Source organism: Cololabis saira, chromosome 18 (genome assembly GCF_033807715.1).
Source record: "Cololabis saira isolate AMF1-May2022 chromosome 18, fColSai1.1, whole genome shotgun sequence".
Classification (NCBI taxonomy): Eukaryota; Metazoa; Chordata; class Actinopteri; order Beloniformes; family Belonidae; genus Cololabis; species Cololabis saira.
The window spans coordinates 28,612,364-28,634,967 of record NC_084604.1 but is presented as its reverse complement, the minus strand read 5'-3'; the positions used below and the strand labels follow the sequence as shown (position 1 = coordinate 28,634,967).

General features: G+C 38.1%; 1 protein-coding gene across 1 annotated transcript; it reads left to right on the top strand.

The window, feature by feature from the left end:
- The first annotated feature begins 1,595 nt into the window (after positions 1-1,595).
- tmem63a (transmembrane protein 63A) lies at positions 1,596-20,601 on the top strand. The gene is made up of 23 exons (XM_061746659.1): positions 1,596-1,911; positions 7,614-7,807; positions 8,046-8,125; positions 8,262-8,334; positions 8,495-8,532; positions 8,671-8,813; positions 9,703-9,754; positions 9,874-9,982; positions 10,203-10,273; positions 10,392-10,472; positions 10,916-11,033; positions 11,161-11,294; positions 13,579-13,722; positions 14,666-14,819; positions 14,908-15,014; positions 15,105-15,191; positions 15,426-15,491; positions 15,796-15,958; positions 16,139-16,244; positions 16,348-16,515; positions 18,323-18,438; positions 18,533-18,583; positions 18,981-20,601. The coding sequence occupies exons 2-23, from the start codon at positions 7,634-7,636 to the stop codon at positions 19,116-19,118; spliced, it is 2,373 nt and encodes a 790-aa protein (XP_061602643.1). The 5' UTR covers positions 1,596-1,911; positions 7,614-7,633; the 3' UTR covers positions 19,119-20,601.
- The last annotated feature ends 2,003 nt before the right edge of the window (positions 20,602-22,604 follow it).

Genomic DNA, 22,604 nt, shown 5'->3' with positions numbered 1-22,604 from the left:
TTTACTTGAGTAAAAAACTTGAGTTGATACTTCAACTTCTACAGGAGTATTTTTAAACTCTAGTATCTATACTTGTACCTGAGTAATGAATGTGAATACTTTTGACACCTCTGACCACATGAAAGGAGAAGTGCAGAGTCTGAAAGTCTTTTAGTAAGATTGTCTTCCTGTTTGATATTGACTATGTATCAGACTTCATATGCCTCATATTTGCAGAATTACTCTCTGTCACAACAGAAACGTGATAACAGTTGACACAAAACAATAGTCAATTGTTATAGACAATAGTCAGTCAATTCACAATAACAAAGCTCTTCAGTTCTTGCATGGAATCCTGACATGTTTAGTTTCGCAGTTAGTATTTTTATGGGCTGGTTTGTACCTGCTGTCATTCTTCATTATTTTTTTTTTATTTTATTTTTTATTTTTTTGCAAATTCACGTCGAATTATAATATATAAAGAGTACAACTCAAATAAAAAACAAAACAAAAAGCACAACACATTACAACCAGCCAGGGGGGATGAAATTATAACAGAAAGCCAAAACATTTACATACATTTATGGTTTTGATTGCCTTTGAATTATTAGAAAACTTAATAGAGTCCAGATACTGTTTTAATTCACAATGAAAAGTAAAAAAAGAGGGCTTTTTGCGTAAGAATTTAGATTTGTGGATGTGGAATTTTGCAAGGATAATTAACAAATTAATAATAAACGTTTCCTTTGGCTTTGTTCTAATGGTCAAAAACACCAAACAACACATCCTTCCAAAATAAAATAAAATCAATCTCAATTCTTTCAGACACAAAATTACACACATCACTCCAAAAAGTTTGAACAATGGGGCACAGCCAGAATAAGTGAGTCATTGTTTCCGAATTTGCAGAACAAAAAGTACAGTTTGAATCAATATTTTTTTTTAATCTTTTTATAATGTGATCATTTGTAGGATAGAATTTATTAATTCATTTAAATGAAATGTCTTTAACTTTGTTAGTCACCAGGTATTGGTTGGGTGAGAGCCAGACCTTCTTCCAGTTGATATTTTCTACATATTTATTCCAATATGGGATCACGTATGGAACTGAAGAGATATCCCTTTTAAATAAAGTTCTAATTGTTTTATTATTCTTATTATGGTTGCAGGATAGGCACATTTTTCCAACTGTCGTATCAATCAAGGGTAGCAAGGCTAATTGTCGGGTCTCCATTCTAATTTGAGACTTAACATGCACACTCCAGATGGGATTGCTCCAAAAACTTTTGCATAGTCTCCAGGTGATATAGGGATATTGTATTCTTCTAAGAATTCCTATCATGGTCTCTCATCTTCAAACACAACTTCTCTCTCCCCATAAATATATCATATGGAACAACAAGGATATACTCTTTAAACACAAATCCCTTTTTATTGAACATTGGTTTAAAAATAACATAATATTTGTGGCTCAATTGTTTGACATGGTTGGTCGTCTCTATTCTGTCATTCTTCATTAGGTTCAGTGTTTTCTGTTACTCTTCCGTCATTCCAGTCTTAACAGGGAGGTGTTTTGGGTCAGTGCCCGAGCCCCACGTGGACGCGGACAGAAGACGCATTCAGAGGCTCGAGGAGCGCGTCGGAACGCAGCGACTGTAGTTGTGTAGTCGTTGCGTGTGCGCAGACGCGGAACAGAGTGAAAGGGCAGCGAGGGACTTCACCTTGTTAGGTTTTCTTTTTCTTGTTTTTCTTTCTTTCTTTTTAACAGTAGAAGGAAGTTAACTCCTGGGAGAAAAACAGACTGGTTACAGGTCGGACCGGCTGAGTACCAGTATCGCTCATATATCCTCATGCTTTTTTTAGACAAGTAAATCCGGTTTCTGCAGCGGATGTGAACTTAACTTTTTTTGCGGTGTGAGTCAGTTTGCGGAGGTAAGCAAGTTTGTGTTTACCTCATTCGCATTAAAAAAACATCTGCAAAGTGTTGTTCCGAGGACTTTATTCGGCTTTTGTAAATGTTTTGTGTAACATTTCTCCTGGAGGGTTTATAATTATCACCACAGCTGCTTGTCACGGTGTCAGCAGCTGTTTGAAAGGAAAACTGTGTGCCAACAAGAAGGGAACATTATGTCACTTTGCTATTTTGCAATCTTTGGTGATTCAATGGACTGTTATTGGTTTCAAACACAGTTATGTCGTACTTTATAAGTTTTCTTTCTGCTTCCGCGTGACTCGGGAGGTGGTCTTCCCGTTTTAATGAGAGACGGTGCGAGCGCCTTGTTGATCACTTGTGACCAATGGGATTTAACATGAACTAATGCCGCGTTCCATTTGTCCTCGGAAGTGGGGATTTCCCAGTTCCCAGTTGGAATTTTCAACTGGAACGCCCCTCGAAGTGGGATTTCCCACTGGGAAAGTGGGAGAGTCTTCACCACCCCCGAGTTCACATTCCGAGATGGCTGCCCCGGTTGTAAACAGTAGAAGAGAGCTTCGTAGCACTTCATTCTAGTTTTGGTCACACTAAATCAGTCGTATACAAGTATTGTTCGACATATATATGCTGCTATTGTGTAATTTACATTTTTCATGTGGTATATGCGAACTACAAACTTATTTACCTACTTTGTAACTGGAACGCTGATAACTCGGCTGTGACGTTATTCCCATTTCCGAGTTCCGACTTCCGAGGTAAATGGAACGCGGCATAAACCCACAGAGCCGCACACAAACGCCTAAAGCCTGATTTATGGTTCCGCGTTAAATCCACGCAGAGCCTACGCCGTAGACTCTGCGTTGGTGTAACGCTGAACCATAAATCAGCCTTAATCCTCGCTTTCATCACAAGTTACCAAGTCTAGGAGTGGTCTCTTAAAACAAATATTTAAACCCACAAGACTAATTTCGATGATGCGTCTTATAAATGTCAAATAAACCCACACAGGCATCTGAAACAGGAACGAGTGACAGAAGCACTATAACTTCTCTTAAGTAATGTGCTTAGCTCAGTTTCACAAGTAAAAATGGGCTTGGATACTATAATACACCAAATGTAACCTATGTAAAGTGCTTATAAGGTTGAGATGTAAACTACAGCACCAGGAACCCTTTCGGATTGTAATTTATACAGCTGCAAAACTAATCCAAGTATGTGACATGTAGTAAAGTCTTTCTTATTGCGTAATTTCCACATTTTAAAGTTTAAATGTAAGCCATTTTATAGTTACCGTATGTTTACCCTTCCTCCACTGTAAAATCCCTCTTTTATAAAAAGATTTCAATACCCCCCCATAATTAGATCAGATTTCAAATGTTCATTGCAAGGTTAAGAAGACAGTTTCAGGTAGTTACAGCAACAAAACCTGCTGTAAATATGTTTATTTCTGCTGTAAAGTCTTACATTAAGTTCAACAAATATTTAAACCCACAAAACTAATTTCGATGATACGTCTTATAAATGTCAAATAAACCCACACAGGCATCTGAAACAGGAACGAGTGACAGATGCACTTCTCTTAAGTAATGTGCTTAGCTCAGTTTCACAAGTATAAATGGGCTTGGTTACTATAATACACCAAATGTAACCTATGTAAAGTACTTATAAGGTTGAGATGTAAACTACAGCACCAGGAACCTTTTCGGATTGTAATTTATACAGCTGCAAAACTAATCCAAGTATGTGACATGTAGTAAAGTCTTTCTTATTGTGTAATTTCCATATTTTAAAGTTTAAATGTAAGCCATTTTATAGTTATGTTTACCCTTCCTCCACTGTAAAATCCCTCTTTTATGAAAAGATTTCAATACCCCCATAATTAAATCAGATTTCAAATGTTCATTGCAAGGTAAGAAGACAGTTTCAGGCAGTTACAGCAACAAAACCTGCTGTAAATATGTTTATTTCTGCTGTAAAGTCTAACATTAACTTCAACCAGTTATCTGCAACTGTTCTTATTTCAATGGTTAACTCAACATTAAAAATTGCATGTTGTTCCTTGCTCTAGGGCAGTGAGCTTGCTGTGTTAATCCATCTATCCTCCATTCATTCCATTTCAAATTAACATTAAGACAATAAAAGTTTTGTTTGTCAATCTATATTTATTTCTAAAACCGAATTAAAAATAGATCAAAACCACAGCTGCACAATATTGGCGAAACAAACAATAGTCATTATCAAAGTGGAAAATTGCGATGACAATATGACTTGCCATGTACAAACCAATACTTCAGCATATGATGTTTATGTGTCTCTGCTTTGCAACTAAAATTGACCCTTGACAGTAAGTATATTATAATGAAATGTATTATTTGTATTCTAGCAACATGGTTTTAATAATAAATAAAAAAAACCAGCCTGCAACAACAACACTCTTCATGTAAATTGGCATATTATGCAGTAAGATCATATTTTTGTTATTGGTGTTTTTGCTAAATTAATAGTGCACATGTGGACTTTTTGGATTCATGAATCAAATTGGGAAAAATAGTTTCTTTTTTATAGGAATATACGGATGAAAAACAACTTTGAATATGTTTTGATTTTATTTTACAGTTGAGAAAAATAAATGATCAACGGACAGGGTACAAATCTTAAGGGACAACATGCACACAAACAAAAAACGTTGGACTTTTAGGTTTTTGTCTTCTAACATATTCTAATCTTTGTCTTAGTAAGACAAAAAAAAACCTGTGAAAACACAACATGTAGATTCTCAAAAGGTTTTTTTAATATTGACTGCACTCTGTTTTTGTCTTGTTTATACAAGTATTTCTGAGTCATGAATCATGTGTAAGATCAATAAAGCCATATAATCAGTCTTTCTCGTCTCTGCTCTCTACATGTCATAAGACAGATTTTTAACTAATGAAGGTACTGGTTCGGTGAGTCAGATGGAAACCCTCAAAATATTAAGTCTTATTTGAGCAGAAGCCTAATAAGTAAAGTAAAGCAAACAAATAGCCCTCACAGCTGTCTTTATGCACACTCCCTATGCCAGTACACCACAGTGTAATAATGAAGTTTACCTCCAATGTGTCTCTAAAAGTGTTAGTGTCTCTATATTATAGAGACACTAACACTTTTAGAGACACATTAGGCTAACATTATTATAGAGTGTATAATAATGTTAGCCTAACTGACCCATAAAGGCTCTGTTAGGCGGTCCAGAGCAGAGACGCATCTCGTGAACTGCACCATGAACAGCACTAAGCTCTAGATGAAGCATCGATGCTATTGAAAACTAAGCGAAACTAAACTAAGCAAAGCCAAAGTGCAACCACAAATTAGACACTATTTGTTTGTGTATGTTGTTAAAAGTCAGTGGAAGGAGGTGCATAAGAAGATCAGTTTATAGCTGCCATCATAGTTTCTAGTGTTATACCACCCTTTAGCAGTTACACTTTAGTCAATGAGAAAGAATATCTGTAATAAGCTTCAGAATACAGTGGTGAGCGTCATAAGATGAAGAGGGAATGGATGTCAGACATTGATTTTGCGCATGATCCATGTCATAGAAATAGCAACAGGATAAAAAAGCATACTGTCAATATTTAAAGTGGCCATGCAAATTACCAACCATCTTATTTTAATCTTTGGTACATCCAGAATAGCGCTGCACTCACAACTCCAAATGGCTGTAATTATTTCAGACTGACAAAGACTAATACTTATGAGGAAGAAATACTTCCTGAAATTAAGATTTTGCCTATGAGTTCAGTTAGTCAAGTGTCTTCTGATTGGTCAAATTCTTATAGCGGGTGCACGGCCTGGAGAGCTTCATCGGCATGACTTCACAAATCTTGTTTCCTGTAAACGGGTTCTGCTATACTCATGTTTGTGAAGTTTTTTAGCATTGATAGGTCAGAAAACACTGACAATCTTTTAATGGCCCCTTTAAGAGATCCATGTTTTAAGTAGAGTTTGTGTTTGTTTTTTTGTAGTTTTTTTTAACCCCTTCTATCTATCTATCTATCTATCTGGTGCATTTTGTACATACCTGAGCACAGATATACTGCTCAGGACAGTTTAGGGTTGGGAGTTTCAGATCAAAGTACTGTCTTTTCAATGATTTTGTTTTGTTCCAGTGATATCCCACAGATGAAAAATGAAGCAAAATGACAGGCAGAAGTATTGTTGGTGCATGACATTCTTACGAAATCGCTTGCTCTATATACACAAACACATACACTATATTGCCAACCGCAAAACCCAGACTCGTCCATCAGATTGCCAGATGGAAAAGCACGATTGGTCTCTCCAGAGAGCGTCTCCGCTGCTCTGGAGTCCAGTGGCAGCGTGCTTTACACCACTGAATCCGACGCTTTGCATTGCACTTGGTGATGTGTGGCTTGGATGCAGCTGCTCAGCCATGGAAACCCATTGCATGAAGCTCTCTGTGCACAGTTCTTGAGCTAATCTGAAGGCCAAATTAAATTTGGAGGTCTTTAAAGTTGGTGACCTCTTCTTCGCACTATGCGCCTTAGCATCCACTGACCCTGCTCCATCAGTTTATGTGGTCTACCACTTGGTGTCTGAGGTGCTGTCATTCCCAAACACTTCCATGTTCTTATAATCCAGCTGACAGTTGACAGTGGAATATTTAGCGAGGAAATTTCATGACTGGATTTGTTGCACAGGTGGCATCCTATCACAGTTCCATGCCAGAATTCACTGAGCTCCTGAGAGCGACCCGTACAAATAGTTGCCTGTATGCCTAGGTGCTTGATTTTATACACCTGTGTAGGCCTGTGTTGAAAAAATCGATTTCCCAATTCTAAATCGATTCTCGTATTAATTCCTAAAAATCGATTCATATGTCTAAAGATCGATTTTTTGGGTTTTTTTTTTTCTTTTATTTATTCATGTATTTTTTTTCATCATTATATTACAACTTTTGGTTATTTTTTTGTTTATCCCCAAAAAAGGAATGTTTGGTTGGACACGAGAATAACTGGTGCCATGTTTTTGCCTTTAAATATGTTTAAAGGTATGAAAACATTAAAGTTTTAGGTTATAATTGCATAAATTGTTTATATTTCATTACTTTATATACTGTCTTGGGGTTACATTTGCAAAAAATGCTAAAAACCAAATGCTCAAAAATTAAAAACCAAAATAGACCGAAAATGGAACAAAAAAAACGGAATGTGGGAAAAAATAAAACCGATTTCATCCGTCTCAGTTTCCTCCCTGGATCTGTTTGGTAATTCTGACCCACATGATGTTTCTGAAAGCAGTTCTATCAGCATTCTGGGAGCTGATTGGTCCTTACAGCATCATTAGCTGCCAATACTTGCTGTTTAATCTCAATATAATACTAGTAGTAATATTTTGCATAACTACAGTCATATAATTCATGCAACAGCTCAAAAAACAGTTTTAATAACACTAACCCAAATCAATATCGGAATCGAATCGAATCAAATCTTGATAATCGATTCTGAATCTTAAGAATCGGAATCGAATCAATTCTTGACATTTGAATCGATCCCCAGCCCTACACCTGTGGCCATGGAAGTGATTGTAACACCTGATTCCCATTATTTGGATGAGTGAGCGAATACTTTTGGCAATATAGTGTATATATACTGTATATGGGAGATAATTTCTGAAGGTACCTTACTGTCATCCTCTGCAGATTGTTGGTCCCACTCAGTGATGTCTTCCCAGTGGTGGGAACAGTGGCGCGGGTTGTTCTCAAATGACACGGCTGCCTCCGCTAGCTTCCTGGACAACACTACCTGCTTCAGCTCCAACCAGAGCACCGTCCTCACAGGACTCAACTTTGGAGGAGTCCCACTTGTTCTCCTGCTTGACTTCTGTGTCTTTATTGTATGTTTTTGTCTCTCTGCCTTTAAAACAATTCAGATCACGTGAGAGAATATGGAATATCTGACTTATTAGAGGATTTTTTTCTTGTGTAAATTATGTCATTTATTCAGTTAATATTTTCCCTACCATTTTAAATTAATTGATTTCCCTTTTGATGTAATATATGCTCAAATTGAATATTGATTATGAATGCAAAAATAAAGCATACATGTTTTTTTCTCTTTTCTGCCATCCACAGCTGTTGCTGGTCCTCTTCTCCATCATTAGGGAGAAGTTTTGGGACTATGGTCGCTTAGCTCTGGTTGCAGACAGTGAAGGGTCAGTAAATAGCTTTAGACACATTTCTTCAGTAGAGAGTTAGTGGTGTAGAGGTCTGCTAGACATGCTGATCACAATACAAAAAGCTACCACAATGGTCAATTAGATCCTCTTATTTGTTTTCTTTCTGTAAAAGGTTCAATGAGTCCACACATCGTCGCTATGGACGCATGAAATCTACTGTGTCCCTTGGAGAAGAGTATGAATCGGTATGTAAAAATCACACCCACTGTCGTCAGCTTAATGATCAAAACAACTATATATAATGCCAAACAAAGACGGCTACACAAGTATGACTGGCTTACTTTAATCTTTTTGGGAAAGCGTATAACCCTATCTCTCTTGGGTGGGGTTATCTCTCTTTACCAGGAATTCTGCTCTTGGCTGCCCTACATCCTCAGAATGGAGTGAGTGCTGGTATTTTTTATTTTCATCTTTTTTGGACACCTTTGTCACCTTAATCTACTTTATCTCATGCTGCATACAAGGTACAGTACCTGAGATATGATTCCAACTAGTTACTACAAAGCGTGTTTGTGTTTCAGTGAAGAGAAGATTAAAGAAAAATGTGGCATGGATGCTGTTCACTACCTGTCCTTCCAACGTCATCTGATAATCTTGCTGGTGATCATCACCATCACCTCCCTTGCAATCATACTGCCTGTCAATATAACTGGAGACCTACTGAGTGGGTTTGACATTACACATCACATCCCATTTCAAAAGAACAGAAATAGGTTCTGTTCAGCAATAAGAAATACGGAAATTACTGTGGCCCCAAGGCACAAAGCACGAGAAAATACATTCAAGCGTTCCAATAGTATATATAAGATAATGTAACAATTTCAGTAAATATGCATTTCAGATACACAATACAACAAAAAAACAATAATGAAACATAGTAATCCAGAAAAAAAGGGCAACAACAAAACTAGAGGAATTACAGTATTTCAGAAAGAAAAACATTGAGAAAAACAACACAGGAAAGATGAAACCTTGAAAAAAAAACACAAACACAACTTCACAAACACAATGATGTTACTGATCTTTAATGTGCTCTCTCTTTTAAATATATATATATATATATATATATATATATATATATATATATATATATATATATATATATATATATATATATATATATATATATATATATATAGATAGATAGATAGATAGATAGATAGATAGATAGATAGATATACATACAGTTTAGACATGTCATTCACCATTTAAAATCTTTTTTTCTTATCTGGAGTTAATTAGTTGGATATATATATATTTTTTTTTTTCAAAAATATGTCTTAAATTATGTATAAATTTTTGAAGAAAAAAAATACATATACACATGTGTATTTCTTTGATTTGATTTGATTTGATTTATTTATTTGCACAACATGAAAACGGTACAAAGTTAAAATGAATATAAAAGCATGAAAATATGTGCAGGTGAGAAAGGAAGCCCTAAATGGGCTTATTCAAAGTTCTCACCAAGATAATACATTACATTATAATAACAGCAAGTACAAAAACAGCGTTCAAATAAGATGGATATTTACAAACAATTTCTCTTTTAGGAAATGACCCTCAGAGTTTTGGAAGGACAACTATTGGAAATCTTAAAACTGGGTAACAAAACTGTCAAGCATGCAGTCAAAATAGTCTGTTTGCTAAATCAATATTATGTTGATGTGTTTTCTGCTGATTCATCATACCAAATCTAAATGGCACTTATCATTTCCTTGCAGAAACAATCTGTTATGGCTGCACACAGTGTTTGCAGTCATCTACCTGTCCCTGACGGTTGTACTGCTGCGACTTCACACATCACAGATGAAAGGCATGGGCCGAGAGACAGTGAGTCTTTTAACTACAAAACTGGATGTTACAAAATGTTTTGTTAAGTTATTGTTCATCTTCTGCCATAATTGTCAACATCACTCCTTCATTTTTCCACATTGGTTTGTGCTTCTCTTTGAGGAAGAGACACAAAATGGTCATTTACAGTAATTTACTTTTATTAGCTTGATGCTGAATGTTGCTGAACCCTTTTGTCATTCTGTATTCATATTTGCAGGCCAGAAACACCCTGTTTGTATGTTCAATCCCTAAAACAGCAACAGAGGAAGCTGTTAAGACCCACTTCACGTGAGAAAACTAAACTTTTAGCCTATATTACAAGTTAATTTTTTTCTTCATACATGTATTTTAGCTGAAAAAGTTGTGATCTACTCTGTTCCTCACTGCCAGTTGTATTTGTTCATAGAGAAGCGTATCCTACTTGTGAAGTTTGTGCCGTCACTCTGGGTTATGATGTGGCCAAACTCATGCACCTTGATAAGGAAAGGTGAGACAAATGAGGTCACTGTTTCTGAAATCATGTGAATATTCTCCAGTGTGTCAGCATGTGTTCATGAATGAGGCCAGAGGTATTGAAAACCAGTTTATGGCTGATAAAGTCACCTTTTATCTAGTTCTTGTAGAGCATTGTTTTATAAGTTTATAATTGTAGTGAGAACAAACAAAATAAAACATCCACCGACTTAAGCAGTTTCATTAAGCATTTTGTCCTAATATATATCTTTAATTTAGTTCTGTGGCTCATACAGTTACAGTAGTATTTTAATCTTAAATATTGAAATTGTTGCATATTTGGTAAATGATCACATGCATATATGTCTACACACACACACACACACATACACAAAATGTTTTCACTTTAGGTTATTGTTGCTAAATTATTGCTAAATTAGTTTGTTGTGCTTCTGTTTTGATTTTTGTTCACTCTAGGATGCGAGCGGGAAAAAATCTGCGTTATTATGAGCGTTCCTTTGAAAAAACAGGGGAACGGGAGCTGATCAACCCTCGTTTCTGTGGCCACCTTTGTTGCTGCTCAAACTGTGAGAGGGTGAGATGGACTAGACGATTTGACACTTGTTTTTACTTTTTTACTATAAGATAAGACAAAAGTGATATATATATATATATTTATTGATCCAGATTCAGACATCTACTCTTTGTTTATTCTCTCTCAGGTTGATGCCATAGAGTATTACATTGCTAAAGAAAGAAACCTGCTGGAAGAAGTGAGACGGCAGGCAGAAGTGGTGCCAGAGCACCCTCTGGGGATTGCTTTTGTCACTCTACAGAGTGAGGCTATGGCCAAGTAGTAAGTATTCATTTCTCAGTCTCAATGGTACACTGTGCATTTTCTTAATGAAAATGTAGCCATGACTGTATCAAAACTCAATTCATCCAACCCATATCTATAGTCTAATCAATTGTTTATCCATAGTGTCTATGACATTTATTTTTGTGAATTGTGATTGGTGCAATGTTTCTAAAAGTAGCAGTCTCACGTGCAGCAATAATGTTTGTCCTGTGGTTATTGCTCCGTTTTAATGTCCGCCACATGATTTTTTTATTGAAAAGAGACCTTTGTGCAGCTAGAAGTGTCAAGACCTGGGGTCTCATTTACTGTATAAAGCTTACTTGCACACAAAACAGGGCTTGAAAGATGCGCAAGCCACCTTCTACGCAAAGGTTGGGATTTAAAAAGAAAAAACTAACTGAAAAATGTGTGTATCTCTACGCCAACCCTGACCCTGGCGCACGAACATTTTGAAGATATGGGGAACTGGCGACGCAGGCGGTGAGGTGGTGAAATGAAGCCAGATTCATGTCATACTTTTAATGTCATCACATATCAGACTTATAGATCCATGTACACCCAAGCCGGTGTTCTACCTCGGCAGAAAATACTACCATACGATCCCCGTTTCTTTTATCTCAGTTTCTTTTTTTTCAAAGGCTTTTTCATGCAAATAGACAATTTAACAGCAGGAAGTCAGAATGTGCTTCCACATAGATCTATGTGCACGACGCTTCGGCGGAAGAAAAAAACCTGTCAAATCACGCTTCCACATAGATATTGGCAGGTAGGATGATTTGACAGATGAAAATACCCTGTCAGATCACGTTTCCACATGGATAAATGTTGATGTCTATGTGGAAGCGTGATCTGACGGGGTATTTTCATCGGTCAAATCAGTGCTTTAAGTGGGATGGTACGGAGCGGTACGCAGTACCGGCAATTCTAAATTTTACTCATCAGCGTACCGGAAATTATTTACTGTGTGCGGCGCGTACCGGTACTGTTCTTCCCAGATTCCCCATCAGTCAGTAACTCCCCCCCGATCTCCCCAAAGTCTACAGGTTGGATTTGTTGATTAAGGTGTTTTGATGCTCAAAGCTTGCCGTACAGACGTAAAGGCGCGCTTGGCCAACCCGCGGCTCGCGAGCCGCATGCGGCTCTTTGGCCGGTATCATGCGGCTCTTGCAACTTTATTTGATAGGTGCAGTGAAAGACAGACTCGTAGGAAGTGGGTGCAAAATATGCCGCGACTGGAATCAAACCCGCGTTCGCTGTACGCAAGTCACCTGCTCATCCCGTTGAGCTATACGGGCGCGCTCGTGTTTGTGACGGAAATAACTTGGAGGGACAAAATGCACGGCCAAACGGAAATATGAAGGAGGTTTTTAACAGAGTGGGAGAGTTTAATATATATATATATATATATATATATATATATATATATATATATACAAATTTACATAGTCCCATATTTGTATGACTGGAGGGGGAGAGTACCGGCACTTATTTTTTCCCACTTAAAGCACTGGGTCAAATCATCCTACCGGAAGGCGTGTCCGCGGTGCCAAAAAGTGATTGCCTGCCAGAATCTGATTTCTCCCCTGAAAATGGGTCTTTGCACCTGCCAAAAATTGATTGAAGGCCAAATACAGTTAATGAAAGGTTGTGTCTACCTAAATATGATTTGATCTCATTCTTGAGCTTCATGATCTGAAAATCTGACGTTTCAGCGCTATCGCTCCACGGGCTGCTGTGCGCGCTCCCGCGGCCAGAAATCAGATTCTGGCAGGCAACTCACTCGCTTTATTTTTGTTAGTGATGCCATAACTGTGACCACCAAATAATGTTGTTTTCCTGGCCTCCACCTCATCCACAACATCTCGATCTCAGTCTCCGTGAAATTTAGTGGCACGGTTGCCTGGCTCAACACGTCTCATTCATCCTGTCGCACAACAGAAACAGGCTGCAGGCAGGCGCTGCGCATGCTCAGCAGGCTCATTCATATGCAAATACAGTCATCATGTAGTTTGCATTGCCCATTTATGGTATATAAATATATGGAGGGCGGGATATGAGGCGAATTCACCTGCGCAACCTTCCAGCTGGAATGTAATTTATAAAGCGAACATTGCGTGCAGGTGTGCGTGCACACGGTTTTATAAATCCGGATTTTTTTTTGTGCCCGCCATTTTCGGCTTTTGGGTTGACGTGCACTTTTAGTATGAATCCTACACACTCTTTTATAAATGAGGCCCCTGGTTCATGTATATCATTAACAGCTACCATTTGCTCCCTTCAGCATTCTGAAAGACTTCAACGCTCTAGATTGCGGTGGGACAAGCTGTTGTTGCGGGAGGCAGCTCCAACCCTCGTCCATGAGCAAAACTCTCAAAGTGAACAAGTGGCGGGTCAGCTTTGCACCACATCCCAAAAGTGTGTATTGGTAAGATTTGAAACAACTACCCTCCATGTAGTTCTGTGCTCAATGCACATCATATGATCTGGTATTAATAGTACTGAGGATACTGAGGCTGGGCAATAATTTAATATTATCGTCAGAATATTTTAAGTGGAATCAAGTGGTGATGTTGTGTCACATTCTCTGTGTGTAAGGGAGTTACTTTAATTGAATGGAATCTTAAAAAAAACTTGAGAAACAAAAATGTTCCATAAAGCAATATATTGTTTGTCATGCGTAAATGTTTCTCTTAGTGACTCTTGATAGTTAAAGTAATCCTCTGTCCAATTATAAGATGGTAAGGAGAGTAAACTTTTATTAGGGACTAAAGCAATGTCAATCAAAGCAGTTTTAAGTTAAAAAAAGAATATGATTTTGCAGTTGTTTGCACAGAAAGATACTACAAATTAAATTGTTACTTAAGCCTTTAAAAAGACTCAAAAATGTAATTTCACTGAGTAATTGTGTGGATAAGGTATAGTTTGAGGCTTAAAAAAGCAGTTGATTTTAACATAGCTTCATTGTCCCCATTGCTGTTGCTCTGCAGCGCTCGCTGTTCCCCTGACACTTCATGTTGCCTGGCTGGCCGTTGTCCTGCGGCGCCCTGCACATCCACAGTTATTCGCTCTGTGATTTAATTTAATGCCATTTTTGCTGCAAATTTACATTCCTTACGATCTAATAATAGACTGAGCATTGTTTTGTCTCTATTTTTTCAATACTGAGCCTTGATGTCAGCCTTTTCAAAGTAATTTACTTACGATTACTATTGCCCCACAGAATTCCTATAAACGCTGTGTTTACTGTAATTTAATAAAAAAATCTACATGGAAAAACTTAAAAATAAAGATAACAGGGAGGATTTTTTTTCTTGCATCATCTCTGAATAACATATCTGTTTCTGTTTTCCTACTTTTTTACCACATAGGGAAAACCTTTCAGTGCGTGGTTTTTCCTGGTTTATCCGGTGCGTGATCATAAACTTCTTCGTTTTCTTCCTGCTCACCTTCCTGACAACCCCCACCATCATTATTAACACCATAGACAAGTTCAACGTGACTAAACCTATCTACTATCTTAACGTGAGTCTTTAAGATGCAAACACATACAATGACCACAGCTCTTCTTTTCAGGGATCAAATCTTTATGATTTTTTTACGTTTCCCCTAGAGTCCCATCATTAGCCAATTCTTCCCAACTCTCCTGCTGTGGTCCTTCTCTGCTTTGCTGCCAACGATAGTGTACTATTCTACACTGGGAGAGGCGCACTGGAGCAGGTTTTTAAACAAACACACACAAAATGAGTACACATATTGCTTTCTGTCACCAGAGGTAAATGTTTTATTCCACTGCTATCTGCGTCTCAGGTCCAGTGAGCAGCTGAGCATGATGCGCAAGTTGTACTTCTTCCTGCTCTTCATGGTGCTTATTCTTCCCTCTCTAGGCCTCACCAGGTAATTTTCATGACTATAAGCTTGAAGACGTGCCCTCTAACCCAGAATCTTAGTTTACATTAATACTTTTGTAGGTGTAATCACCTCCTTGTCACATATAATAGTTAACTTGTCTCAGTCAAAAGTCCGTTATTATGTATCCACCCAAATGAACAAAATGCCTTTGACATTGCCTCATTCAAGCAGAGTCTTAAGTAACTATTTATCTTATTTTTCTGTTTGTTTGTTTTTTAGCCTTGCAGTGTTTTTCCGCTGGCTGTTTGATAAAGAGTTCCTCAATGGTGGGAAACTAAGGTTTGAGTAAGTAATCTCTCTTGTTTTGTTGCATGCCTCTCCAACCTGTCAGAAAAACAATCCATATTTGCTTAAATTATTACATTTTTAAATTGGATTGACACTTTATTGTCATTGCATAGTCCCACTTAATTTGGTAGCAAACATCCACCTAGTATCAGCATTACATTTATCATTTAAAGCTTCAACAGCAGTTTGATTTTAATAAATCACTTTATTAATCCCCAAAAGGAAATAAATTAACTTGTAAACATTAATCAATATTGATAGTGATTTTGTCCCTCTTTTTTTGTTTCTGCTGTTAAACCAGGTGTGTGTTTCTACCTGATCAAGGAGCGTTTTTTGTCAACTACGTGATCGCAGCCGCGCTGGTGGGCTCGGGAATGGAGTTGTTGCGTTTGCCAGGATTACTGCTTTACACCATACGCATGATGCTCGCTCGCTCGGCAGCTGAAAGGAAATATGTCAAGGAGGTTTGTAATAGTATTCCCTCCTCTGTCTGGTCCTGGTTCGTCACAGATAATTATGATGTTTTCTGTTCCAAATGGCTCCCACTTTTATGTCTTTATGTCTTCATGAAACAGAGCAGGGGAAGACTCAGGACAGTCTGAGTTTAGAGTTACATTCACATCTGTACTCTGCTCTGTTCACAGAATCAAGCCTATGAGTTTGAGTATGGAGCCATGTATGGCTGGACCCTCTGTGTGTTTACGGTCATCATGGCTTACAGCATCATTTGTCCTATAATTGTGCCTTTTGGTGAGTAGCTAGTCTCACGGACAAAAATCAACCTCACATTCATCTGTTAACGTATCTCTATGACACAGTTACCTCCAGCGATAATTGTGTTCGACTCCATCAGGTCTCCTTTACATGCTGCTCAAGCACCTGGTGGACAGACACAATCTGTACTTTGCCTACTTGCCGACTCGCCTTGACCGCCAGGTCCACCTGGGAGCTGTGGATCAAGCTCTAGCAGCACCCATCATCTGCCTGATATGGCTTTACTTCTTCTCTGTCCTCAGAGCAGGTTAGAAACAAACATGTGTCCAAGCAGGAGAACGTTAGTATAACTCAAAAACCTGAAATTTCTAATATCAATTCACCACAAGTGAGTAGCAATAGTTAGTCATGTTAAAAATGAATAAATATGTACTGAAGATTTGGCCGTATTAAGTTTATAGAAGATTTATGTAATTTACAAAATGTTATATTGATAAATTGTGTATTTATTAAGAATTTATTCAGCTGTCCACTTTGAACTTTCTGAAATGTTTAAACTAAACTTCTGCTGACCAAAGTCAATGATCTCTAAACCACTTGTGAGCATTCCCACCTCATTGTACATCATATGGGCTACTAATATACCCTTAAGATTTTTCTATACTCTCACTGTTTCTATTATTCACAATCTGAACAGGACATAAATAGTCTTGGCCTTTATTTGATTAAAAAGTAAGATTTAATATTGTACAGTATATGAGACTTTGAGGTTTACTATAGCAGCAAATATGAAGTTGAAAGTTAGAATTAGATGTTTTTGATCTGTGGGATCACAATTAGTTGGTACTCTGCCTTTTGAAAATCTTCTTTTAAAGATCTGCAAGGCACTAATTAAGTTGTTAAAAAGGAATACTCTTACATGTGAGGTTGTTTTATGTTAATGAAAATCGTCTTGACTTGAAATGAACAAGATGTCGGTTCACACATTTGCTTTATTCAGTATGCAGAGATCTTTAAATATGCAAGTTAAGCCTGAATTATGGTTCTGCATCAAACCAACGCAGAGCACACGCCGTCACCGTGGCGCCGTCGCGAACCCTTCGGACTTATCCATCACTCCATTTCGCCGTGGTGCAGTACCCCCCGTGACCGCTAATTCGCAAACTTTTCCTGAATGGTTTATCCGACTTCTCACAGTGAATCAAAGTGATAAGGACAACTATTGTGCAAAAAACCAAAACAAAAAAAATGACACATACACGAAGAAAAGAGCCCTGAAAGTTCACGACTGCTTCAAACCGGAAACCAGAAATGCGTTGCTACCAAGCAAACCAATCACAGCCCTCTCCTCTCCGTCTGCGTCTCCTCAACGCGTAGTTACACATTTTCGGGAGGTGCACGTCAGTGACGGCGTCAGTGAGGCACGGCATCGTTTTGACGCAGAACCATAACTTAAGCTTTAGCCACATTGCCGCAGCCCGTAGGTGGCTCTCATCAATCCCAAACAACTCCAGTCATTGTCAACGAGCCACTGAGGGAGACATTGCACCAAGTAACAACTCTGAATCATTTGTTTTTCCAAGCAGTAAAATGCAGTGCTTAGTTTGTAATTAGAAAGGTAATGTTCCAGACAGTTACAAGATGTAACCTGTTGAATCATTTACTGCGTTATATTCTGACTACAATTCTCCTTTGCCAGAAAGTGCTAACAGTTATTGACAGGCGATGATTCATGGGCCATGTGCCAACAAGTGCAATTGCTTTCCTCAGAGGAGATTTAAAAGGGTCTAAGCTGATGTAATTAAAGCTAAGAAGTGTCAAGTATTTGTAAGAAAGAAAAAAATGACTGATTTAACTCTCCTACAAATAACTGTAAGCAGTCAACATACAGTGGCTTTGGCGCCTATTGGCAGATTATATTCATTATTTGCGAGTATGTACCTGATATTTTGAGTCACGCAGGCGTTCAAATATTTGGTTTAGGTGACATTAATACAAAAGAAAAACTATTCTAAAGGTTTACAAGTCTCCCATGCAGCATTATAGATTTGTGCAGCATCTACATTGTTGTGTAAAACCCCTGTGCAATCTTAAATACATGCCTTTTGTTTCAGGTTTTTGGACCGCTACATCTTTATTCACCTTGGTGGTCCTGTGTGTGACCGTCTTCATCTGTGTCGGCTTCACCTGCTTTGGCCACTTTAAGTACCTTAGCCCACATAACTATGCGGTGAGTGTTTCTTTGTGTAGAAGGAGCCTTTTGTTACAGTCTTTACTCTAAACCCCTCATAATGTTTGTGCTTTTTTATTTATTTTTTCTTTAGGTCACAGAAGAGGACGAGGACAAAGTAGAGGGAGTGGAAGAAAACACTAGGGTACTGTACTTGGGCCTGTTATTCAATAAAGTCCACAGTTTCAAGAAAGATCAAACATGTTTGAAACATGCTTCAGACCTGCCCTTAAGATAACCCCTCTGTGTGTTTATAGGCCCTATTGATCATGTGTCTCTTGTTAGTCATTAACAAAGAAAAGAGCGCAATCATGATTGATTGCTTCTGCCTCACCTGTCACAGAAATTGCGGCTATATTTAAGATATACAACCTATCAGGGGATCGTAAAATATACCAAAGTGTCACGGGATCATGATTACCTTGTTACGGGTACTTTCTGCACGTCAGGTTCACATCTGATGGAAATTTTTAGGAGCTTTTTTCGTCTTTGAGCCTTACCTTTGTCGTCACCATTCTCACCTTTTCCTCTTTTCTTTACAGGTTTATCTTCCCAGAGTGCTTAATCCCAAATCGCCCGCCAGTACCACACATAAATCTAACAATCAACAGTCTTACGGATCATTAGAGTCAAGCCCTCGCAGCTTCAGTCCAGTGGAGAGCAGCAGATCAGAACCTTGAGCGGGTTCTTCAACACTGAGTTGAACCTCTGAAGCTGAGATCCTGATTGTAAATATTCTTCCTTTACAATTACGAATGTAGAATATATCCACAGGGAGTCCTTCTGAGGCCATCATTGTACTGTTTACTCATTTTCCACCTTCCTTACTCTCTGCCAAATTATAAAAGTTATTGGTGAAGAGAAAATATTTTAGAATGCTGTAAACAGAATTAAGCATATCAGGGTTTCTTTTTTTTACATGTTTGAATAGCCATTTAGCACTTAAGCAGCATCGCGAGGACACGTGCATTTAGTGTTATCTGTTACACAGTGATGCGTTTCAGGCGTCTCTGACGTGGACCAATTCACCATATAGTCTCTGACCGCAATCAGCCACTGAAATCAAGCCATGATGTTTGTTAAAAAACACAGGAATTCCTTTCTTGCATGATCAAGCTTTAACCAAAGATACCAAAGAGTTGGAAACAAGCACAAATTGCTGTTTGTAGCTGTATGTAGGTAGCATCAGCCATACTCCTTCACGTCACGAAAACTCTCCCTTGTGAAATGGGTCTGATACCCTTCCCTTAGCCATTTGCATCAATACAGAATATGCCAAGACAATCGCACAGGGGCTGTGTGCAACTTTTATGTAATGATTCATAGGAGAATCTGAGAGTCTCAGAACCACCAGGATGGAAACAGAAGTGCCAATACTGTGAAACTGACAAGTCATTCAATGGTGCTCCTACTCCACTGTTTACCATTTTGGATGTGTGTTTAGTTGGTGGTGGTCTGGTTGTTGCTCTGCCTACGCACATACTTGGTTTCTGTGAATGGCTGTATCCCTATATGGTGCTGTCCGGATGCAGTTTCTGCAGTGTCATCTGGTGTTGTACTCTGGAAATCAAAGTCCAGGAAGGAGGAACCAGACTAAGTCCAGGATAGTTGTGCAGACCATTATGTAGGCTCGTTTAATCCATTTTAGATTCTTTCTACTGTGCCTTTTTTTTTTTAATGTTAAAGCAGAACATCTGCCAAGCAGGAAAAGGACAGTGATGCACTTTTCGGAACTTGTTTACTAAAAAGAAAAGCTTTTTTTATTTTGTAATTAGACAGGAAAGCACAAACGCTTCTTTCTTTTTAAAGGTATGGCAGGGGTTTGGAACTGAAGGTTTATTTTTATATTTTTTCCTGTTGGAAGCCATTAACTTTCCTGTTGTATAAGGTCAGACAATTATGTTGTTGGCAAATTGATGAATGACTGTTCTGAACGGGTCAACAATTGAATTTGATTATGTGTTTTGCAGCTTTTTAAATGTGAGTTTTACAGAATCCAGCCTTAAAGATAAAATATTTTTCTTTTAAGAGTGTTTATTGTTTTAACTTAAATGTAATTGTCTATGTTAAAAGGAACACAGGCCTTTTCTTTGTAGATGATGATAAAGACTTTAGTATTAAATCTGTCTGGAGCTTTAAACCCAAATACAAAGAACAACTTCAGTCTTGAAGCTTCTTTTTTTTTGACATTGGGGGGCACTGTTGCACTGCAGTGAGAAAATCTAACCTCTGAAATATTTATAAAGCTGATCCCAGAAGGTCAGATGCACAATGTTGCATTGAGGATTTCTAACTTACTCTGACATTGGTATGAGCCAGTTTGCTGGGTGACAATTCCAGCAGCTCCACCTCCTCACCTGATATATCCCTATTGTCTCCTTCTCCGTTCCCTTTTCCCTTTTTCTTCCTCTCTCCCCTGGCCTTTTCCCCTTTCTCACCACGGTACCTGGTTCAGCTGGGAAGCACCAGTGTTGTCAAATAAAAGGCTTTTAGGGTGCTGTAGTGATTAGCACAGTTGTTATATATGGGTAATGAAGTGCTACGCTATCACATCGAGGTTAATAGTGGTGGTGAAAAGAGTTTGGACAAGGCTCGGTGTGTTCTAATAGAACTTCACAGTTGCTTTTGGACAACAAAAACCAGTTCAGGAACACTTAACTGCTGAAAAGGTTCGCAGTTGCTTTTAAGACACCTTCTTCCAGACTCATGAATCTGAGGCACTTTGGCCAGGTTAACGCGCGCTCTTCCCTCAGAGGCTTTTCATGTGGACTACACAAACAAATACTTAACAGTTATTAAAGAATCCAAATGTATATTCGGTTTGCCATCGCAAATAATAAAAAAAGACTGCCCATAAACACCTTCTCTAACCTCTTACTGCAACAGACATCGAAGTTTAAAAAGGTGATTGACTCTTTTTCAAAGATTATGCACTGCTAAATTTCACTTTTTTTTTTACACTTTCTCAATTGTTATTTTATTATGTAAACTTAAGTCAATGTTCCTATAGCTACATGATCTCCAGTGTGTCAAAAGCAATAATAAACCTCATAATGTAACCTATTTTTGATGAAAATCTAATAATCAGAAAAACACTGCGTAACCCCCATGCAGAGAGATCTGGAAATGGATCTCAACAGGCGCATCTCAATAAAGTCACATGAGAAAGCTGTGCACGGCCAGGATGAAGGGGCCACTAATAACTTGCAGATATTCTCATGTGGTTCAGAGGATGAGAGTTTGATGTTCGACACCTGATATACTGTCTGTGTCTTGTGTATTTATTGCATGATCGCTGCTGGAGAAACTTCCTCCGTGGAGCATAAGTAACATCGATTATAAGGCCGCAGTAGCCTGGGAACCAGCTGTGTCCAGCAGTTTGAACTTATCCATATAACCCTCTAAAACCACACATCAAACGCCATCCCGGCGCTAAATGTGCCATGAATTTGCTGGCTCTTCTTTGGCCCACATGGTTGTTGACTTGCAGTCATGGGTGTGTGAGCGTTTCAGTCGGTTACGAGTACACTGTCAGTGATTCGCCGTATCCAATGTTCATGTAATTCGCTCCGATGTTCAAACTGACATATATTGCAGTTGTTATTTTCCCCAAGTCCTCTGAGCACATATTTGTCTCAATTCACTCATGCACACAACTTCCATATCCCCATCTCCACCTCTGCTTTCATTATTAAGTGAATAAATGTTGAAAAAATGAATTGGTATTTAGAAAAAAAACACCCATGCACAAATTGCACGTGTTTAGTACAAGTTAGAGGGAAATAGTAATATAATTAGGATCAAAGATGGGTTAAATCCAGGAAATGATTATGTTGTTACTCTTCTGTTCTTAGAAAGTTTGTCTGTACAATCCCCTTTTCCAAAAAAGGAAGGATAGTGGCTTCAAGCTAGGAACAAAAAACAAAATAATGAGAGAATTTTAAACAATATAATTGAAGGTCATAAGAACAAAAATTATCAAATGGTTTTAAACTGCCAAATTTCAATGTATTAGATTAACTGGGAACAATTCAACAAGTTGACTTGCTGTAAAAGCAGCATCCAAGAAAGGCTTCAGTCAGGATATAAAAATGGGACTCTTTGAAGGGCTGCAGGGCCATAAAGTTCCTCGTTGTTAAACCACTGTCAGTGAACAGTTTGTCACT

What these genes read in the sequence shown, in the direction of transcription:
- tmem63a (XM_061746659.1), top strand. Translation starts at nt 7,634, where the DNA reads ATGTCTTCCCAGTGGTGGGAACAGTGGCGCGGGTTGTTCTCAAATGAC. An exon ending in TTGACTTCTGTGTCTTTATT is followed by an intron (nt 7,808 to 8,045) that starts GTATGTTTTTGT and finishes TGCCATCCACAG; the next exon opens with CTGTTGCTGGTCCTCTTCTC. An exon ending in CATCCCAAAAGTGTGTATTG is followed by an intron (nt 13,723 to 14,665) that starts GTAAGATTTGAA and finishes TTTACCACATAG; the next exon opens with GGAAAACCTTTCAGTGCGTG.